This window comes from Pseudonaja textilis, chromosome 1, assembly GCF_049901715.1.
Source record: "Pseudonaja textilis isolate UNSWEBS1 chromosome 1, rPseTex1.2, whole genome shotgun sequence".
Classification (NCBI taxonomy): Eukaryota; Metazoa; Chordata; class Lepidosauria; order Squamata; family Elapidae; genus Pseudonaja; species Pseudonaja textilis.
The window spans coordinates 248,946,870-248,969,290 of record NC_141990.1 but is presented as its reverse complement, the minus strand read 5'-3'; the positions used below and the strand labels follow the sequence as shown (position 1 = coordinate 248,969,290).

Genomic DNA, 22,421 nt, shown 5'->3' with positions numbered 1-22,421 from the left:
TCACCACTACCACCCCAATACTTTAAAGCAGAACCGGTTTCAAATGCTGCCTTGAGATCCTGTGCAGCAAAGCCAGCCTTCACAGATGCCGGAGAAAACTCCCCGTTCCCTTCATTCCTTCCCCAGTTTTCCCAAGCCAGCTGCAGCCACCCTCTTGCCCTCATGCCACCTGCCCTCCAAGGCGGAAGAGGTGGTGTTACAGTACTCCTATTAGAAAGCTTATTGCTGACAGGAACGGGAGCAGGTCGAACACGCTCCAGTAGGTCGGAACCTCTCGGGAATCCCCTTAAGTAATCGATTGAACACGCGAGACCCGAGGCCGCAGCCTTGTGCCTCGTTTGCCACAGAGTGTTCTGAGCAGGGAAGATTCGCTCCATTGACACTGATGGGACATCTTTCTGCCTCCGCTCCGCATATATTATTATAAATAACCGGTGGCCAAAGGCCAACAAACCTACTCAATGTCCCAGGGTGCAATGCGTGCGTAGGTTTACGCTAATCCCCCAAAGGCTCAGTTGAGTGTACGTGCAATTCTCTCTTCCTTTAGTGATCTTCACAGTTGCTACTTATAATTTTTATGGGCGGCCGAGCCCGAGAGCTGACCTTAGCCCTACTTTCCAATCCTTGCGTTATTACAATCCTGCGTCTGCTGCACCGGTTTCTCTCTGCCCTGTCAAAACAAGAACTGGCCACGGCCCTTTGCCGATTGTCCCGAAAGTAAAGAAGCTGCACCGCGCAGCTCTTACAACGTGTAGAAACGTTGGCGGTCTCCCCAGTTTAGCTGCGGTTTGTCCGCCGGGCAATCGGGACCGAGAGTGACCACCTTTTTCGGCCTGGCCAGGAGAAGTATTGGCCACTGTATGAGACTGGAAATAATGGGTGTAAAGCAGGTAGGATTTCATAAGAACCTGTTTCGTTTATGAGCTTAGTCTTAAGTATGTCATACGTGAGACGTAATAGGCTAACTATCTCTGCATCCAAAGCAAAAGTTTATGTAAAACAGATATTTATATAACGATTGTGTGAGTGCAATTGATTTTATTTCAATCAGTAAACATCCACACGGAAAAATGAAGCGATACCCTATTTAAATATGCAGCCATGCAATGAATGCAGGAAATGCCTACTGTATTTGGAGACCCATCACAAGATCAAAAAATAAATTAAATTGGAACATTGAAATGCCCTTTCAAATTCTGCAGTTAAATTCAGGATTATGAAGTTCTGAGCACTACATAAACTTATGAAGTTTATGAGGACTGGTGGCAGTTGATTAATTTTTGCTCCTGTTGGCCTTCACAGTAGACTAATAGTGGGGAAAAGTTCGTGGCTGAAAGTTGAATTCTGTGCCAAAAGAAGTCACGACTTAAAAATAATATTAATAGATATATTGACTTGATATTGTACATTAAATGGAACTTTGTATAATCAGGCAAATTTGAAACAGGTTTTCTATGACACAACCTAAAAAATGTATATCACCATAGAGTTATTTCCATTTTTGTAAATGTATGTATCTCAGAGTAATATGATATGTAATATTTTAATATAAAGAGATAATTTTTTCACACTTTGTGATTTCTAATCAATTCCCTTGGCTTGTTGCAGATGACTAAACCATAAATTTCATTTAACACCGTAAGAAATTAATGTGATGATGGACCACTGAATACTCTGAATCTTTAAAAGAAATTATAAACCATAAATACTTGGAAATTGATAGTACAGATTGATGGATGGATAGGTTACATTTTGCCACCTTTGTGGGGGTGTTATTTATTTATTTTTTCTCCTGCCCATACTATTCTAAATAACTCAAAGCATCTAATCTAACTAATACTCCTTCCTCCTCCTATTCTCCCCACAATAACAACCCTATGAGATGCGTTGGGCTGAGAGCATGACTGGCCCAAAGGCGGAGCTAGTCTTCTGATTTTTAGCCTGTCTTAATCACAAGACCAGTCTGGTATTTTGAGTCTGTGAATCTCAAGAAAGTGGATAGCTTCTCTGTGATTTCAGTTCTGCATCTGTGGATTGGATGGCCTGCTTCACTTGGCTTACGAAAGCTGCTAGGGAGAGGACTGGAAGCTGGATGCAGGCTGTAGTCAATACTTACTTGAGAGGAGGTAAGTTCTCAGCAACTCTGAAAACCAGATATGAATCATCCCTCAGGTCAGGAATCTGAATAAATTACAGGCTATGAAATATAAAACTGTGGATTAAGTCTATGTACAAGTAGTTTTGCTAGTCTGGAGTAAAGATCACTACCCAGAGATGAGTAAAATATGGCAATCCAAATGACTGAATAATTCATCTGTTTTACTTTTTTTTCCTTTTAACATATACATGCTTTCTGTTCAATTGATGGCCCTAAACACTGTTTATTCCTTTTGAATAAGACTATTCTTATTCATTAATCTTTATTTAAGAAGAAACCCAATTAATATTTAGTTTTATTCAGAAAAATCATAAAATACTAGACTGGTAGTGTAAAAAGGTTTCATTATAGATAAAGAAATCTTGCTGAGATTGCTTTATCAAACTTTAAGAAGTTGTCCAAACCAAATTTTCCTATAGAAAAAGAAACTTTAAATTTAGCTTAGTTTAACCAGCAGATTTTTGAGTATTGAATTCTATGTTTAAGATATGAAATTGCTTTGGGAGAAAGAATCCATATTTCAAGCTGATATCCCGATTCCTCAGCAGTTACAACTGGTATCCATTGGTGCTTCAGTGACAGAGAGCACAGTATTAATGAAAGCTGGAGCCAAGGAAATTGTCATCCACCATTCCAGTCATCCAATTTTGTATCCTGCTTTTTTAAGGAGCTTAATCACCAAACTTCAAAATCATATCTCTGAATTTTGACACTTACAACTCTAAAATAGTTGGTGGACAGGGACAGAGGAACCAGGTATGTATGAATGAAGGAGGCAGCTCAGGGAAAAAACATGGCATTTCCTTCAGCATGTTTGACTGTCAAGCATTTGTAGAGATGGAAGTCCAATTGTATGCATGTTTTTACTTGCATGTGTGTGGTAAGAAAGGGTGCATTTATAAGTGTAGAAAGATATAAAATTGTCTTCTTGTATGCACATACAGAAAAATCAACAATGATTAAATAATTTCCAGGTGTCTGATCTCATTTCTGTAGTGTATATTATTATTAAAATATATATTGTTATGAGTCTTTACACATATCGTCATGTTCTGCCCCAATAATTTATTGAGTTCCCTACCCCACAAGCATATGGATAATTTTTCATAAGCTAGTATTGGTTTTTCTTCAAAACAGAACTCACTGAGTATAAGTTCAGAGACTTTCAGTTGTGGTTTTGTTGGGGAGGGAATCCCAAGCAAAAGGTATTAATTATGGAAATCCATCACATTTGAAAGAAACCAGGTCAAGGAAGCTATTCAGTGGTCTCTGGTGTCATTAATTTCACATTCTCAGAAAAGCTTTGTTTTCTGAGATGGCAGTGCAGCATTCACAGCTACAGGAGAACAGGAGATTATGGATGGGAAGAGAGAAGATTCAGTTTACCAAGCAAAGCAGTTAACATATATAGGGAAGTGACAAGGAAAAGAATCAATGTACAGCTTTACCACAGGTATTTAATTTTGATACAGATGCTTGATGCCTAGTTTCCAGGATTTTTATCATTTGAATTTATATTCCATTGATTTATCCATAGGGCATTCAATTCCTCTCTTTCATTAAATTAATGAAAATACCTAACATTGTTATTTAGGGGAAAATACTTTTGTACCCAGTATTCAAAAATCATTTCTTATTTGAATAAGATGCAATTAACTTTCAAGAATACAGTGAGTGAGACTTTATTAGATAAGGTGGGTAGTAGGAGGTAGGAAATTACTGAAAAAAGAGAAGAAACATTCCTTCAAATATAATCTTTTTTTTTCTTTCTAACCATTCAAATGATTTTTTTTACAGAACTGATGGAAGACAACTTTCATAGGAGAAGGCATTGATGAAGGGAAGACCAAGCAAGTGAAAGTAAAATGTGGATGTTACTTGCTAAAAACTTGTTAAGGACAAAGCTTTATGAAGACTGCTCTCGAATTTTGCTGCGAATACCAAAGGGCAGGCTGAGTTATCAAAAGTATTTTTCATTGAGCAGTAAACCTTGGCTACCTTCAGCAAGGATAGTGCAGGCAGTTCAGACCTTTAATAGCGACACAACTATCCAGAAAGTGGAAACCCTAGAGAAAAAACAGTTTATCTGTGTTCGTTGGGAAGATGGCAGTGAGAGCCTTTACCCTTCAGTGTGGCTACGAGACAATTGCCAGTGCCCAGACTGTTTCCTACACTCTGCTAAAGCACGCAAACTGCTTCTGGAAAATCTAGATGTCAATATCAAGGTGAAGGATGTCATTTTGACAGAACAGAAAAAGGTGAAAGAGTTTATGTGTATGTACAGTTGAATACAGCAAAATAAAACCATAACACAAAATCATGTGACTCAAGGTATTTGGGCCAAAGCAGACAGCACTTCCCCTGATTTGTTGATGCACCCTGAAATCTATCTTTCTGCCACCACAGCTAGTCAATATTTTCTGAAGTCTACTGCTGTTCCCAAAAAATGTTAACAAGTGTTTTTACCAAGCCAGTTATCTTTCATCTTGTAACCTTGCTGTAGTGTCTGTTAAATTTTGTTCTCTGCAAAGGTACAAGACGTTCACTTGTGTGGAATTCACTTGGCTTTGCATTCTTTACAAGGCCAAGTGAACTCCATGAAACAATTTTGAATAAAGTGCTATTCAGACTGTGCTACAGACAATATAAATGCATGGCTTTCAATGTTTGTTTCTATTTCATGGAAGAAGATAAATATTGTATGGCCAGATGACCACACCAGTGAATTTGAGGCCGAATGGTTGAAGAAAAGATGCTTTTCTGACCAAGCTAGAGCTAAGACACAGGAAGAATTATTTTTATCAGGTAAGAATTTATGTTATTGTTGTGTTAAAATGTTAAGGCAAGAGTCTCAAGCATGATCCATAAGACACATGCAGATCTCCAAGTCATTTTCTATAGGCCTGTCAAATTCCTGGCTCATGGGCCGGATGCGTCATGTGTTGGCCACACCCATGCCCACGCCCGGTTTAGTGAAGGGGGAAAGTCCTGATACATCACATGACGATGTGAGTTTGACACTCCTGACCTAAACAATACTTTGTAGGCACTGAGGTTCCTATCCAGGAAGGTCCTGATGCCAGACACTACATAGATGCACAGTCTAGGTCACGATTCTCCCAGGCTTAACTCAGCAGGGTTGTGTCCACTGGACTGTGCAGTTGGCACCTCAAAGTCTTATCAGGCCTGGCAGTGCTGCCTATGAGAATCCTTTACCATGGCAGGTCCTGCTTCTAAGACAGCTGTAAAGAGACTGTGAAATGAGGCTTAGTTAGGGAAGATACATATCTGTGATCATATTAAGAACAACTGCGTTCTTTTCGCTGATGATATAAAGCTATTCAACACCACTGACAATACTGCTACTCTTCAAAAAGACTTCAACTATGTGTCAGAATAGTCAAACAAATGGCAACTTCAAATCTCAACAAATAAATGCTCTGTCTTACATATTGGTAAAAAAAATCAGAAAATAAAATACAAGCTGAACAGTCAAGACCTTGCTGATGACACAAACTTTGTCAAGGATCTTGGAGTACTCATCTCAAATGACCTAAGTGCTAGAGCCCACTGTAACTACATAGCCAAAAAGGCATTGTTGTTAACCTAATCCTGCGTAGCTTTTTCTCCGGTAATATCACTCTACTAACTAGACCATATAAAATATTTGCTAGACCAATACTTGAATACAGCTCATCAGTCTGGAACCTGCATTACATATCTGATATTAATAAAATTGAGAAAGTCCAGAAATATTTTACAAGAAGAGACCTCCACTCCTCTACTCCTAGCAGAATACCTTATGCCACCAGACTTGAAATTTTAGACCTAGACAACCTAGAACTACACTGCCCTCGGTTTGATCTAAGTATAGTACATATTTCAATGTATGACCTGTCAATGAATACTTCAGCTTTAACCAAAACAATACAAGAGCACACAATAGATACAAACTCAAGATAAACCGCACCAAACTTGATTGCAGGAAATATGACTTCAGCAACAGGGTAGTCAGTGTCTGGAATATTCTACCTGACTCTGTGGTTTCTTCCACAAACCCCCAAAACTTTAACCTTAGACTGTCTACTATTGACCTCACCCCTTTCCTAAGAGGTCTGTAGGGGGCATGCATAAGAGCACCAACATGCCTACCGTCCCTGTCCTATTATTTCCTTTTTTTATTTGTTTCCATTTCATGTATTTATAACCATGTTTATACTTATACCTGTTATCTAATAATAGTTTGACTAAATAAATAAATAAATAAAATAAAATAAATAAGATGGGCTGGAGTGAAGAAGGAAGAGACAGCTGAGAAGGACTGGATCTCACTGCCCATTTTGGAGTTTCTCTGCCAGATGAGGATCAGAAAGACATCAAGTAAGCAAGATTTTAACAGATAACAGATGATCAGAGTTGGAAAGGACCTTGTTAGGTCATCTAGTCCAACCCCCACCCAAGCGGGAGACCCTATGGCAGTCCAATCTCTTCTTGAAAGTCTCAAGTGATGGCGCTCCCACAGCTTCCGAGGCTATGCTGTTCCATTGGTTAATTGTTCTCACTGTCAGAAAGTTTCTCCTTATTTCCAGGTTAAATCTCTCCTTGTTCAGTTTCCATCAATTATTCCTTGTCTGGCCTACAGGAGCTTTAGAAAATAGTTCGACCCCTTCCTCTCTGTGACAGCCCCTCAAATATTGGAAGACCACTATCATGTCTGCCCTGGTCCTTCTCTTTACTAGACTAGCCAAGCCCAGTTCCTGCAACCGTACATTGTATGTTTTAGCCTCCAGTCCCTAATCATCCTGGTTGTGCTTCTCTGTACTTTTTCTACAGTCTCAACATCTTTTTTATAATGTGGTGAACAAAACTGGATACAGTACTCTAGATGTGGTCTTACTAAGGCTTTATAGAGCGGTATTAGTACTTCCCTTGATCTTGATTGTATCCCTCTGTTAATACAATTTAGGATTGCATTAGCTTTTTTGGCTGCTGCTGCACACTGCTGGCTCATATTTATCTGGTTGTACACTAAGACTCCAAGATCCCTCTCACAGTTACTGCTATTGAGCCTGGTTTCACCCAGTCTATATGTGTACTTTTGGTTTTTCTTGCCTAAGTGGAGGACTTCCCTTTTCTCTACAGTGAATTTCATTTTGTTAGATACGGCCCAGTGTTCTAGATCCATCTGGATCTTGAGCCTATCTTCTTGGGTGTTAGCTATTCCTGCCAGCTTAGTATCATCTGCAAATTTTGGTAAGTTCCCCTTCTATTCCCTCATCTAAGTCGTTAATGAAGATATTGAAGAGTACTGGGTCTAAGATGGAACCTTGTGGCACCCCACTGCTTACTTCCCTCCATGTAGACTTAGATCCAGATCTGTCTTTTTATTATCTTTTCCAGTATCTTCCTGGGTATTGATGTTAGGCTGATTGGTCTATATTTCCTGGGTCTGGTTTTTTTTTTTTCGTTTTTTGAAGATAGGAACCACATCAGCTCTTTTCCAGTCTTCTGGTAGTTCCCCAGTGCTCCAGGATTTTTGAAAGATATGGTGCAGTGGTTCTGAGATGACCTCTGCCAGCTCCTTTAAAACTCTCGAATGTAATCCATCAGGCCCCAGTGATTTGTTTTTGCTATTATGCAAAGGAAAGAAGGATTCTGGGCCAGGAAAGAAAAGAAAATGAGAAGCAGGCAAAAAGAACAAAATATCTTTCCACTTAGGAAGGAAAGAGAATCAAAACAGTATTTTGGCAGTTCTACTTAGTGGAATTCCTAGATTATCATCGAGATAGAATCTTAAAGTCATAAATATATTACTTATAAACTGAATAATAAAAACCAATTTTAATTTTATGATCAGTGAAAAATATTTCTAACTAAATGGTCAAAATGCAGTGTTCTATTTCTCCAATAGTTCCGATTTGTGGTAATTATTTTATTAAATGCATTTACATTTAATAGCATCCATGATTCTACTCATTATATTCATTTTTACTCACTACAAACCTTTGCATCAGTATATGAATAGGCTTTAGAGCTGCAGCCATTGGGCTAATGATAATAATGGCACTCATGATTATTTGAATTTGACAGCTCTTTATTATAGTGCAGAACTATGGGTATGCCAGTATGCTATTATTAATTTTCTGTACGTATTTATATTGTTTTTTGTTAAAACTGGCACTAACACATGCCTTTTAAGAATTAAGTGAATTTCTCTAATGTACAAAGCAGCTTGAAAACATGAGTAAGAGGAAGGATCACCGATTGACTAAAACTCAGAAGGAATCTGGCAGCACCTTTTCCAACTAGCATTTAAATTAAATTTAATTAAAGCTTAATTAAAAGGCATAAGCTTTCATGAGATGACATTCATTGCATGAGATGAATAAAATAGCTACAATGATATGGAAATAGATAGGTAAGCAAGCAAGGCAGTCAGGCAAGGCAATCCAGGTTACAGATGCTTATTTTATTGTTTTCACATATATTATTTTCATCACATATTACTGATGTGCCTATTCAATATAGTTCAGCAAAGTAGTAGCTCACTTTTCAGTGTCAAAGTTGCTGTTTCATTGACTTTTCACAGTCATCCATGCAAAATACTTTTTCATAAAAAAAGAAGTGGACCATTTTGTCATCCTGGAGGATTCTGAGCACCTCACTTTTCATATTGCAGATACACTTTGCTTATTGTACCCTATGAGTGTTATTAAGTGTTGTACCTTATGATTCTTGACTCTTGATGAATGTATCTTTTCTTTTATGTATACTGAGAGCATTTGCACCAAGACAAATTCCTCGTGTGTCCAATCACACTTGGCCAATAAAGAATCGAATTCTATTCTATTCTATTCCATTTTTTTCTCTGGTTATTGAAGATGTAGCAAAGAGGCACAATTTCAAATAAGTAGAACCAATTCAATGTGCAGCAAAAAATATAATTCATTTTCCATCCAGGTAACTACCGTGTTTCTCACAAAATAAGGCCAGGCCTTATTTTTTTTTGACCCCTGAAAAAACAGCTAGGCCGTCTTTTCAGGGATGACTTAATTTCCTCCCCCACTTAGAGCGCCCCATGCACACTCCCCTCGCCCCGAGGCTGCTTCTACCAGCCGATCAAAGTGGCTGGTGACTGCCCTTGGGGAGCTTCCATCACCCAAAAGACACTGCCTCATGGTGAGAGGATGCGGGTAGCCATGCCTCGCCCTGAAGCGGCTGGTGACTCTGCCTTTGAGGAGCTTTCATTGGCCGATAGAAGCGGCCTTGCAGCGAGGGAGTGTGCGTGGGCGCTCGCCCCGAGGCCGCTTCTACTGGCCAATCGAAGTGGCTGTTGACTCTGCCTTCGGGGAGCTTCTATCAGCTGATGTTCTATCGGTAGTAGATCGGGGTATTCTAGCCTAGGCTACCTGCAGGGCTCTCCTAAAGGCAAGCTTTCTCCCCACTCCACCCCCGTCCTTCCCCCCCATTTCTCTTCACCTCATGTAGTTCTAACGAACGATGTGAGAAATGGCGGGGAAATGCATGGTTTAAATAGGCCTAAATTTTGGGGGCGGGGCTTAATTTCACCTCATGCCTAGAAATTATGCTGGGCCTTCTTATTGGTGGAGGCCGTATTGTTGGAGAAACACGGTATATTTGGCACTATGATTTAAGTAAATGTAATCTATATATCAACATTTGCCCATGCTGTTTCTTTTATTTTAATCAGCATGGTAGCTGAAAGCCATAAAAGGAGAGGGAGAAAGGGAAAATTTTGTGAACTTCAAAATAATATAGGTGTTTTATTAAAGTAACAATTCTTTGATTTGGAAAAGTTATAAAACTACATAAGTGTCATTGATATAATTATATGCCAGTCTTCTCTTTCTGGGAAAGATGGCAACAAAGATTGTAGCTCCAGACTCATGAATTATTCTGATTCTCGGGCTCTTATTATCAGCCAAAATATGGCCTTAATTTGTTTTTGTTACCTTGCTAAATGATTTATTGCATAAAATGAATGCAGGGAATATCAACTGGTGCAATGGCTGTCGAACGCTAAGTTCAGTAATGATATGTCAATCAAATTTGGGTATAATCTCCCCTGTAAAATGAACTATTGAGTAGAATCTCTATTCTTTGTCACTATGAATTACTGCCTGGTCATTCTGGCAAGCATTTTCTGGCAAGCATTTTCAGTTGTTGGCACTGGACCCATGAAATATTAAATACTACCAACAATATTGCATAATGAATGAATGAAATAATAAGAGCTACCAACACCTGGACTGATTTGGAAGCTGTTGGCAATTCCTCTACAAGCCATTTTTGCTGCCAAAAGCCTTTGAACTTGTACATAATTTTGCTAGCTGGACTAAACACACCCATTCTATCACTTACTACTATATTTTCTTGGTGACCATTTCTGGACAGGGCATATGTTAGCAGAAATGAGAAAAATACACTGTTTGCAGCTAGCAGTTAACTGTGTGGGTTTGCAGCAAAGATCTGAAACTGAATTTTACATGTAGACTTTTTCCACGTTCTGTGGATGTGGATAATGAATAGAAAGCAAACCATTTGAGGGTGAATCAGCTATTTCTCCCAATAATACAGCAAACCATTTACATTCTTGATTGAAACAAAATCAATAAAATCAGCCCATGAATAGCTGCTTTCTGAACAATTTGTTCACAGATATAATTCAAATTGCTGGTAAAAACTTTTTCCTACTTGAGTTCAAGATACAGGAATGTAGCCTTTATTTATATAGCTTCTTCCTTCTCAGAAAGATGTGTTGCAGAGATCTGTGTACATATTTTGTAGGCATACATACCTATATAAATATGTACAGCTATATAGCATTATCATCCAGTTAATAAATAGATATGTTCTTACTTGAGGATAGTTCTGCATTCTTGTTTTGCTGAGCATGCAAAAGAAGAGGGGGAGAGAAATGAAAGAGAAAATGAAATACAGGAGCTATTTTGTTCCTTAGCTAGAGGTTTTTGCAATTCAGAAACCCAGCTCTTCCCTTGAGAGCAGTAAAAAAAAACCCATAAATGCCTTAATTGAATAATATAAATGGTCTCTGTTAACCTGGCCATTAACATAATGTTTTTACACCAAATTCCAGGAAAGGAAATGGCTTCTTACAGTGAATTGATTTATAGAATTTTCCTTAGATTTTTTTTTTGTCTAACAGAGGCTTGAATTATTTAATTTGTCACATAATGGAGAAGGTTACTCTCTCTTGGTCACTAGAAAGCAATGGGCCTTTCCCTTATATCCCACCACATTTATTTTCACTGAGTAACAATCATGAAAGGAACACATATTTTCACTTGCCTTAATTTTTATATCCTATATTATGAAACACCAATTTAGAGAACACAGTTTACAACCAGTAATCCTTGATTTACAACCACAATTGAGCCCAAAATTTATGTTGTTAATTGAGACATTTGGAAAGTGAGTTTTGCCCCATTTAACAATTTTTCTTGGTACAATTGTTAAGTGAATCACTGCAGTTAAGTTAGTGATCCGGTTGTTATGTGAATCTGGCTTCCCCTTTGACTTCGCTTGTGCCAAGGTCGCAAAAGGTGATCACATGACCCTGGGACACAGCAAAGATCATAAATATGAACCAGTTGCTATGTGTCCAAATTTTGATCAAATGATCATGGAGATGCTGCAAAGGTCGTAACTATGAAAACAGACATAAATCACATTTTTCAGTGTCGTTGTAACTGAACAGTCACTAAATGAACTGTTGGAAGTCAAGGTCCCTCCCTCCCTCCCTCTCTCTGTCCCCCCCGATTTTAAATCATAGCAGCCACTTTTCTAAAAAGTCTGCTCCCATAGGTCTGTTTTTCATTAGTAGTGACAAAATTGGTTTGAAAGTCATGAAAGAGTTCTATTGGACTTTTTTCTGAAGTCTAAGCTACTAAAGTTGCCTCCAAATTGTTTGACAGATAAACCCATTTTTTTCAGTGCAAAGCTGCCTGTCTTTTTAACATTTCTTAGCAAACATGTTTTCAGAAGCAAAGTGGAAATTATATTGAGTGTGGTTAAGAAATGGAAACCATGTGCATCCTGAAAGAAGAGTGTAGTGAACATGTGATTCCAACAAAACAAGGCAGACACTATGGGAAACAATAATAATGGAATCACAGTAATAAACCTTAAGCAATATAAATGTTCAATGTGTTTTCCATCTTCTGAGTTCACCCTGATTTCAAGTTTATTGCTCAATGCAGATATCAAGCCAATTCTAAACAGTGGCTTTATTTATATCTCCCCATTGATATATGTGTAGCATTATTTCATTCTCAGAAATTCAGCTTGGGAGCTTTTCCATCATGTACTTCATATACCCATGAATTCTTCTGCTTTCTTTCCTACATTAAATAGACAAATATACAAGTGCATTAATCTTTTCTGAAGACTGATACACTTTTCTCTACATATCTATCTAACCATCAAGAAACAAAATTAATATATAGAATCTTGTAAATTAATATATAGAATCTTGTATGTTTGTCTTGAGTCAGAGTTAATCAGACAATTTAATTCTTATCTGATAATGTTAACAATTTTTAGATATGTACAGGTAAATCCTTGGTTACTGGCTGCTTTGTGCAGTGATCATTTGAAGTGATGGCGGTAATGAAAAAAATAACTAAGACTAAGGTGCATATTTAAGATCTGTACAATCTTTCCCTCCCTCTCTCCCTGTCACTTGTTTGCCGCTACAATCACTTAGTACAGGTTGTCATGTGCCTTCTTCCCCCTCAGAAAGCAGGGATATTGGAAAGGAAGGAATTACAAGGGAGTTAGTGCACACACACACACACACACACACACACACCCCATGGGGAATACACATCAAAAAGAATGTACCACTATCAACTGTTTGCTAGTATGTTTCTCATTGGTTACCATAATTGTTTTCTGTGATTAATTGTAGGTGTTAACTATTGAAATATAGGTTTTTGAAAGGATTTCCTATTCTCAAATGAATCCCATAGCATCTCCAGATAGAGCTTGGAAAATGTACTTAATATTCTGGATATTTGCTGTTACTCATTTGAAAAATACTGAATTATGTGGCCCAATGATCTAACTAACTGCTGATAACATAGCTTTCTGTGTTCCTATGAACATTTTAAATCACAGTTGTGTGTTCCATATACCAACTCAATAAATGAACAAACGATCAGTAACAATTAACAGAACATTTTCAGGTTTGGGTTGGGTCTATGGAATTTATTAAGAATTGAGATTTAGCAGTTGAGGAACTTGACCCATTTAAATATGTTGCTAAAATGTTTTTGTTTTATGTTTAATGGATGTTTGTTTGAGCTATCTTGCAGGGGGATTCTTCTCTGCTCTTAGAAAAGAGATGCTATACCAATTCTAATGGTTTATTATTGAAATTTTAAATCGTGTCTTTTTATTCCTATTCTTTGCTTTGAGAAACTTCGTAAAATGAAAAATAAATTATGCATTTCCAGATAAATGATCTAATCCAAACTAATTTCCATTGGTACATATCAATATAATAAACATCACAATGGATTGGCCCAACAAACCTTTAACTCAGAAGTCCAAAAGTTTACACAATGAAAATATAATTTTTGTAAGCTATTAAATAATTTTATGTAAGAATCATAGTCTGCAAACTGGGAAAGAGGCCATTATACTGTCCAGGGTATCATTAAATTGAGCAACTCTGTAAAGGATTAAGGAAGAGCTGAAAACCAATATCCTACACTGTATTCTTAGTTAGCCAAAGTGTCAAAGTAGTTAGTGTCAAAGTATGACATCATCATTATCTATTGCCATATCCACAGATTCATATGTTGCTTCTAATTTGCAGTCATGAGAGCCAGAGAGCATTCCGTTAGGTGTGTAGTATATCCAGAGACCATCAGTTTCTCACTTTTTTTCGAACTCTCCCAAATAATGTATTATGTACTTCAATAAGTAGAGATGGTGCAGTTTTGGGCTACTGTACATAGTTGCTGTTTATGAAGGTTAAAAAAAAAAGACAAGTTTACATGTATATTTTTAGAAAGTCTTTCTTTATTAGCTTTTTGTTGGTATTTGTCACATTTTTCCCAGGAAAAAGAATCTTTAGTAATTGGGCAAATATATTTATTTAACAGGACTGATTATTGTTGTCGCAATCTGTACAGTTAAACCACGGTGAAGGTAGATAAGGGATCACTACTGGGGAGGGAATAATTGAATTACAAGTTGATGGGAAAGCTAACATTGTAGGCTAGATTCATCAACTTTCTGATCAGGATGATAAAATTATTTTGCTGCATTCATATTTATTCAGCAGAAAAGTGAGGTAGTGATCTGTTTTAGATGTAGTTCAGTTATCTTTCTCCATCTGTTACACAATGATAGCTCTGAACTATTGGATAGATATTATAATCTTGAGATCAATTCCTACTGGACAGCGGCCTTTTGTTTCAGCTACCTTTATCAAATGGTATACAGACTACTCTGAACAGCTCATTTTGAAGTTGCAAGCCACAGGCTCTCTATGGATTCTATAATTCATTTAACACATTTTCAGTTCGTAACATTTCCAGTTCCCAGATCCCGCAGAACTGTTTCTTCCCTATAAATTCAAGTAGTCCTTGTTTAGTGACTGCCTTGTTTAGCAACTGTTTGTAGTTACGATGGTGATGACTAAGTAACTTTGCAACCAGTCTTGCATTTGTGACCGGTACAGGTTTGTAAAACAAAGAACAGCTGATGTAGATCATAAGCATGATTGCAGTTTCACTTAGCAGCTATTTAGCTTAATGGCAGAGTTGCCAGTTCTAATTGTTCATCAGTCAACAAGGCACTACTTGTATACAGAAGCTATGTAGGTAGAACAAACATAATACAGGAAACAATAGAATAAAAATGCTTTCTCATTTTCAAGATTAGAAATATAGTTTCCAACCTAGAAAGATTGACATTGATGCCAAAATGATAGTATTGTCAAGTATCTGTAATTGGTGTACAACAAGAAAATTTAGACCAAGTATAAAAAATGGCAAAACAGATCTTTTATCTCTTTTTAATGCCTGTGGCCAGTTGACGTTAGCTACTTAATCCTAAAAAAATAGAAGTGTGTCTGGAATACAGTACTTACAAATAGTTTTCGGTCCATGTCAATAGAGGAGTCTCTAATAAGTATTGAAACCTACAAAGATACAGAAAACATTTTTTTAGAAGCTGAAAGAGAAACAGAAATACAGGAGCTAAAAGAGCATGTGAAAAGAGGGACAGATTCGTGCCCTACTGTTCCTTTTCAGCAGCACTGAAATGTATGTAAATCATCTGTAAATGGAAAATGTTTGATCCCATCTTCTTGTAGTTGACCCATAATTGCTGGAAATTCTTCTTTTTCCCACAATAGTCAATTAATTGCTGTTAAAATACCTATTGGTTTTAAAGCTTATTTCGTTTGCCTTTTTTCCCCAAAGTGATTTTCCTATATGTGTCTATTAGCACAGTTCAGAATAGCTTTTATACAGCCTGGAGGAGAATGTAAAACCTTTAAATGATAAATGCCAGTGACCTTATGAAAACAGATACATTGCTACTGTATATGGCATTGTCCTATAATCCCTCACAAAACAGAAAGGGGAATGTAGCTGGAACTTTGAATAGTAATTTAACTAGGTGCTTTCATTTAAAACCTCCACATTTTCCTTTGATTTATGAATTGGTATACCTGGAACAAAAATATCACCTGTCAAGCTTTCTGCCTCTCTATTGCATCTTTTCCCCACCATGTTTCCTCCAGATGTGCTATAGTACTGCTGAAGAATTCTCAGCCAGAATAAACAACAATCTTGCTAGCTGTGAATTTTGGAAGTTAAAATCTAAGAGGGCATGGAGCTGGGGAAGATGGTTGTTTTTCATTACATGCACCTCATGCATAGTTCTTTTTTTTACCTCCTCCAGACCATTGTAATCAGGTTTTTATTTCTAGTTTCACTGTGCTTCTTTTTCCTGAAACACTAGCATATGGTTTGCTGTGGCGAAACTAAACACTTCAATGATTGTTGTGCTAGTTTATTTATCTGTTTGTCTTACTTCACACATAAAATGGAGAAGGGGAATTTGCTAGTTTATTTATCTGTTTGTCTTACTTCACACATAAAATGGAGAAGGGGAATTTCCATGCAAAGGAACCAAATTTCCCTCCTATCATTTGAAGTATCCAATTTCCCCCTCTGCCTCCCATTAGACACAAAGCAGAAAAAGCAGTAAAGGGAAAGAGAGAGTTTTCATCTCCATTAACTCACTTATAGTCTTAGCTGTAAAAATCAGTCGATATACAGTATCTCGCTCTTCAGAAGCCAAGCGAACATGGGAACCACAAATATGCTTTCCTCCACCATGTCTGTTTTGGCATCCGTCTCTCCCCAAAGGATTCCCACAAAAGACGTTCTCTTGTCAAAATCTAACTGACAGCTTAGCAATAAAAGGAACTGGCAAAGAATATCTAGCTAAATCCCTTGGCAGTCCCTTATTATAGAGTGCTTTCTAAAATGGAAAAGAGAAAAATTCCAAGGAAATCACGTCACCTTTTAAAAGATCTGCATATACACATACTGCACGAGCACACAGATGTAGCATATGTTTCTCCTGGCTTTGAATCTTGACATGCTTTATACAACTGCTGTTTTATTACAGATAGCTGCAGTAGTTTCTTGTCTTTCATGATCCAGCAGTAGTTACTTTTTCAATAGTAAAGTACTATGACAGCTATTGTTAAAAATAAATCGTGGGTATTTTATTGTTCCTGGGAAAGCACACGACTATTCCATCAGATAAATAATCTGGTTTATCCAACAGCCTGAGGAAGGTCGTGAAAACAGCAACAGACCCACATTTTTTTTAACCCTCCCTACCCTAAAGCGATATTCCGGGAAGATTGTTTCTAAACCTTGAAGTTCCTGAAAGAATACTTCTAACATTCATACCTGAACCAAGAAATTTCTGAGATGGGAATGATTCCTTGTGTAATGAAGAACAAAAGGCATCTTCTTCCATCGCAATAATCAGTTGAGTTAGGGAATACTTTAGATTGTTTGGTAAAATGCAAAGAGGCTTTCAGATTTTGTTTAAAAGTTTGGCATTATTTATGATTTGCAATATTATACACACAGTTTAAAAGAGCAACTGCTTTCCTGAAAGATTTACCAAATGTTACTTTTCAAAATTAGCCCTTTTCTGTATTTTTAGCAATGAGAAAAGTTTTTCCTTTTGGTGGATAGAATTCTCCCAGCTGTGCCATTTCGTGAGAGGTTGCAAAAGGCTACAACTCCATTGTGAGAAAGTCTCTGTTGGAATTCAGTTCTTTTAACTTAGTACGTCTTGATAAGGAACCTTGCAACTTTTCTAGGCATTTGGGAAATAGAACAATAGCCATTTTTAAAGAGTCTTTTATTTATTTCAAAAGTATTATATGGCCACCCATCCTGAGCAGCCAACAGCAACCTAACTAATACAGATAAACTACACAATACAAGCATAAACACCCCAAATTAAATCCCATCACACTATCCAAGGCACCATAACAACCTCACATTGGCTGCATATACGCTGGCTTCAATTCATATCCTGGCCTATTCTCTGAGTGAAGAAACAGGTCTTTCTGAGAGGACAAAAATATAAGAGCCCTCCAAATTTCAGCAGGGAAGCTGTTTCACCACTGCCACTACAGTCATATGGTACCTTTCATGTGGACGAGATACTTTGCACATTAGAATAGTTTATCACTGTTGAAGTGCTGCTCTTTTGAAATCAGCTAGTTCTATATAAGAGTTAATGTAGACCTACAGTATTTTGTTCAATAATGCCAGTTCTTTCTTTCTATGTTCACCACTAACATTCAGAACGGGACTTGTTCCATAATAATCATGCAGTGTTACTCAGCTGCTTTCAGCCTGCCTTAATGTTCTTTATTATTTCTAATTGAGTGCTACTAAAGAATTACTATTCTTATTGTATTTATTTTATTAATCTTCCATTACATTTTTAATGCAGTCCAATTTTATATTATTCATCTTTAATCCTGGACAGGGTCGCACTGCCCCCTTCCAAACTGGTCTGTGTAGATCCCCCAAATTGTGCACCAGTTTGGAAGGGGGCAGTGCAATCCTGTCCAGGATTAAAGATGAATAATCCCCATCTCTGTGGGGTCCAAAACCCAATTACAACTAGATTTTGTCAGGGATGTGCTTGAATTCTGTCCCTTCCAGCAATCTCCACCATTGCCTAGGTACTCTGGAATCAAGATGTACTGTTAAGTATCCTCCATATATTGATTATATATGACTACAAATCAATGAATGTCCTCACCTGATGGTAAATCTTAAACAGAAGAGGAGAGAATTATCCCACACGCTAGAGCAGGGGTCAGGGAACTTTTTTACCTCTTACCCCCCAAAAAATTTATAAACGCAGACGTTACCCCTCCCGGCCTCTCCCCCCTCCCGGCCACCTCAGGCTGCTGACACATAATTTGGAGGTCGAGGCGGGAGGGGTGCCCTCCCCGCGGCTGGGAAGAAGGCGGGATAGCTCGCTCAGGGAATGAAATGTCACCAGGCTTCCCGAGGGCTTCTGGGAATTTTCTCGGGGCCAAGGCGGCAGTTGCAGGTGCCTCTTCGCTTCCTGTGTGCCTGGCAGTGATGAGAGGCTTCGGGGGAGGGAGCCGGGCTGGCTGGCTAGTTGGCAGGCAGGCAGGGCCTGGGGGCGAGGAAGCGGGAAGGGAGGATGATATTTGGGAGCCACGGTGACACAAACTGTGCGAAAGCGTGCGGTCATCGCAGCGCGGGGAAAGCGTCCCTTTCCCAAAATGCTCTGCCCTATGCCAGAAGCTCGCCTTCCCTAAAAAAACGGGCGGCGCGGCTCTTGCAGAATCTAGCCTGGAGTCATTTCCGACCCAGGAAACAAGGGTGGGGTGGAGGGGATAAATTTGCCTCAAGGGTGTTTTAATAACTGCTGCTATGCCGATAGTTCCGCCATTGGCCAGCGCAACCTCCTCATTACCCCAGATTTTCACTTTTACCCCATTTGGGGTAATTTACCCCTGTTCCTGACCACTGCGCTAGAGGCTTTGGACTTGATTTCTTCCCTCCTGTCAAACCAACTGAACCCAACCATAGAGATAGTAAGTGAAAGACTGCAACATTGTGTCTTCATTCCTAAACTGTGTGGGTAGACCAGGAGGATGCCATGTCTAGTGTTGTTGAAAACATCAAAGAAATTATTGTTGCACTCTTCCTGTTCTGTCCCTATCAAAAGTAGTTATTAACAGGAGCAACCTGAGCTTCTCAGTATTATATCCAAGCCTGAAATCTGACAAGAAGGGGTTCACATAAATCTGTTTCTGTCATATTCTTCTTTAACCTGATAGAACCTAATCACCTTTTCAACCTTAAAAGGAAAGTTGGAAATGGGATAAAAATTATCCAGTACAACTTTGTTTCAGCAAAGCCTGTTGAGTGGACCCAACACCCCTTTCTCATGTCACCTTCTGGATAGCCTTAAGCAGTCAGGAGGGTCATGAATATAATAAACATGTAGTCATATTAACCAATCCAAGGATCCTGTTCACCACTTCAGGAGTTATAGGCTCAAACTCATCTCAGCTACTCACATAAGACCTTGCTTCCATCATTCATTAGGACTCGCAAAGTTATAGTTCAGCTTCAAGGGAATCCTTATAATTTTATTTGCCACTATTCTTCACAGTGACTCTGCAAATGGTCATGTAATTAATTCTTCCCTAGTAGGGCATGAATCATATTGATTGATTGATTTGATTTGATTTGTCAATCACTTACAAGATAATAGATATATGTATAAACATGGGTAAGAATGCAGGAAATAGATACCAATAAATGGGGACAATAGGACAGGGACGGTAGGCACGATGGTACACTTATGCACTCCCCTTACAGACCTCTTAGGAATGGGGTGAGGTCAATAGTGGTTAGTTTGAGGTTAAAGGAGTGGGGGTTAGAGGATGTAACAACAGAATCAGATAGTACATTCCAGGCCACTCTGTTGCTAAAGTTGTACTTTCTGCAATCAAGTTTACCTTACATTGAGTTTGTATCTGCTGTGTGCTCTTGTATTGTTGTGGTTGAAGCTGAAGTAGTAATTGATTGGTAGGACATTGTAGCAGATAATTTTGTGTGCTACACTTAAGTCTAACCATAGGCGGCATATTTTTAAAAAGGGAATCTGGATGACTAGAGTTGAAAAATAATGTTGTGCTACTCTTATTACCACAGTGTGATTTCTCATATGAGATTCTATTTGTGCTCTGCTTTGCTCTTCATCTTCCTCCAACAGAGTTCTAGGCATCTCTCCAGGATCAGCAAACAATAAGAAGCCATGGGGCAACAATTCAGCCAAAGGCCCCAATTACAGACAATGATCAAAGACTCAGCTAAAATACTCATCAGATCCTTAGGAAAAAAAATATCCAAACTTCTTCTGAAAGCCAGCAGAGTTTATTGTCTGTGGCAGATTAATCTATTAGGTCCTATTTTCCTTCTAGAGGAGGTAGCACCAGTAGGCTAAATAACAAATTAAGGAGTTATCTGACCATGGCAAAAGATCAACTGTAACATCCTCAAAAGCCAAATGCACGTTGCCCTGAAATAAAAACCAGATTTAGTGTGTGACATGTGGGTGGTTCCATGGTTACCATGGTATATGTCAACTCCTGAGCTCACCCAGCCTCAGCCTCACCTAGGATGAGATTGAAGTCCCCAAGAACAACAAGCCTTGGGGTTCCATACCGACCTGGGGTGAAATCTGTCAGTTCAGGCAGGGACATTACTACACCAGCAGGGAAGCTAAGAGCAACAATTCCAAGTGCTCCCTGCAGCTGAGCTTCAGCCAGAGAATCTCACATTCAAATACCTGCAAAACAGCACCTCTAAAAGTCCATGAGACCTCCTTAATGACAACAGCCATTCCATCCTCTCCCTGGAAGCACAGCTAGTATTAGACTCAAAACCCAGATGGACATAAGTGTGAGCAGGGCAATCTCCCTCCAAGCTTACCCAGGTCTCAACTGACAAACTTTTAAAAAAAAATAAATTAAAAATAAAACCAATAAATAAAAATAATAAATGCATCAGTTAAGAAGAAAACAAAAAACTCAAAGGGCAGACTTGATGGACCATGATGTCTTTTTCTCCTTTCAGTTTTCTATGTTTCTAAGTCTCAGTGATGCACATCAGGTTGGTAGCTATTCATCCACAGTGGAAGGTCTTACTACATATCAACCTGGTTCTCTTGAGTAATTCCTTCCACTATCCAATTGTTGTTTCTGCTAGAATTTTTTAAAATATTGACCTATAATCTGCCTTCCTTTAACTGGAATCTATTATTTTGCATCCTGTTCTATGGAATGATGGAAAAGATGTTTTAAATCTTTTGAACATCATTTTAAGATTTAAAAGCCATCCACTCAGTCTCCTCTGGTCAAGTGTACGTATTACCAGTTACTTCAGTCTCCATATGTCCCCCTTGATCTTCTCGGAACTTGTTTGTCTGAATGTATAGTATGATACTTAAAACTGAACACGAAACCCAAGTTGCAGTCTGATCAGTATAGAACAAAATGGAATTCTCTATAATGATAAAATAATTCATAATAATTGATTTATATATTTCTTATGCAGAGCGCCAATATTGGGGTTCTGATCTTGAGCTCCCTACTATAGACTTTGAAGAGGTATTGCACAGTGATGAAAGTGCATACAAGTGGTTGGTTACTCTTAAAAAGGTGGGAATTGTGCTACTAACGGGAGCTGCTATTAAACAGGGAGAAATTCTGAAGCTTGGGCAGCGCATTGGATTCCTTCGCCTCACATTTTATGGGTAAGTTGTTACATTTTTATTTTTAGAAATGATGTGGCTTTGCCTGCCATGCCTAAGCATGTCTTAAGCATAAACTTTTTGGGTAGGAGAAGAATAAGTGTATATGAATATTATGTTGCCATTTTCTTCACATTTTTGGTATTACTAGAACCAGAAATGATCCTAGTGGAGTTAAAGGCATTTTAGTTGGTCCAGAGACAGCTTCAATGTTTAGTATTCAGGTATAACACATTACAACAGCCAGCTAGATAAGAATCCTATATTGCTCTGGAAAACTATTAAGAAAGATTTGGAAATTATTTTTAGGAAATCCATTTTAATTAATGGCAATTTACCAGTTTTGATTGGGGGA

At 38.2% G+C, this 22,421-nt stretch overlaps 1 protein-coding gene across 10 annotated transcripts in view; it reads left to right on the top strand.

Moving 5' to 3' along the window:
- Positions 1–489: 489 nt before the first annotated feature.
- The window catches only part of BBOX1 (gamma-butyrobetaine hydroxylase 1), a 40,004-nt gene continuing 18,072 nt past the window's right edge, over positions 490–22,421 (top strand). The window contains exons 1-6 of one of the 10 annotated variants that reach the window (XM_026706285.2): positions 490–890; positions 2,020–2,126; positions 2,826–2,914; positions 3,956–4,416; positions 4,846–4,963; positions 21,871–22,069. In XM_026706285.2, coding sequence (XP_026562070.2) covers positions 4,024–4,416; positions 4,846–4,963; positions 21,871–22,069 — 710 coding nt within the window. In that variant the 5' untranslated portion in view covers positions 490–890; positions 2,020–2,126; positions 2,826–2,914; positions 3,956–4,023. Of the gene's footprint in view, positions 891–2,019; positions 2,173–2,644; positions 2,915–3,430; positions 3,612–3,955; positions 4,417–4,845; positions 4,964–21,870; positions 22,070–22,421 lie in introns of those variants that run through there. The other 9 variants (XM_087921231.1, XM_026706268.2, XM_087921232.1 and 6 more) reach the window with 9 other exon arrangements.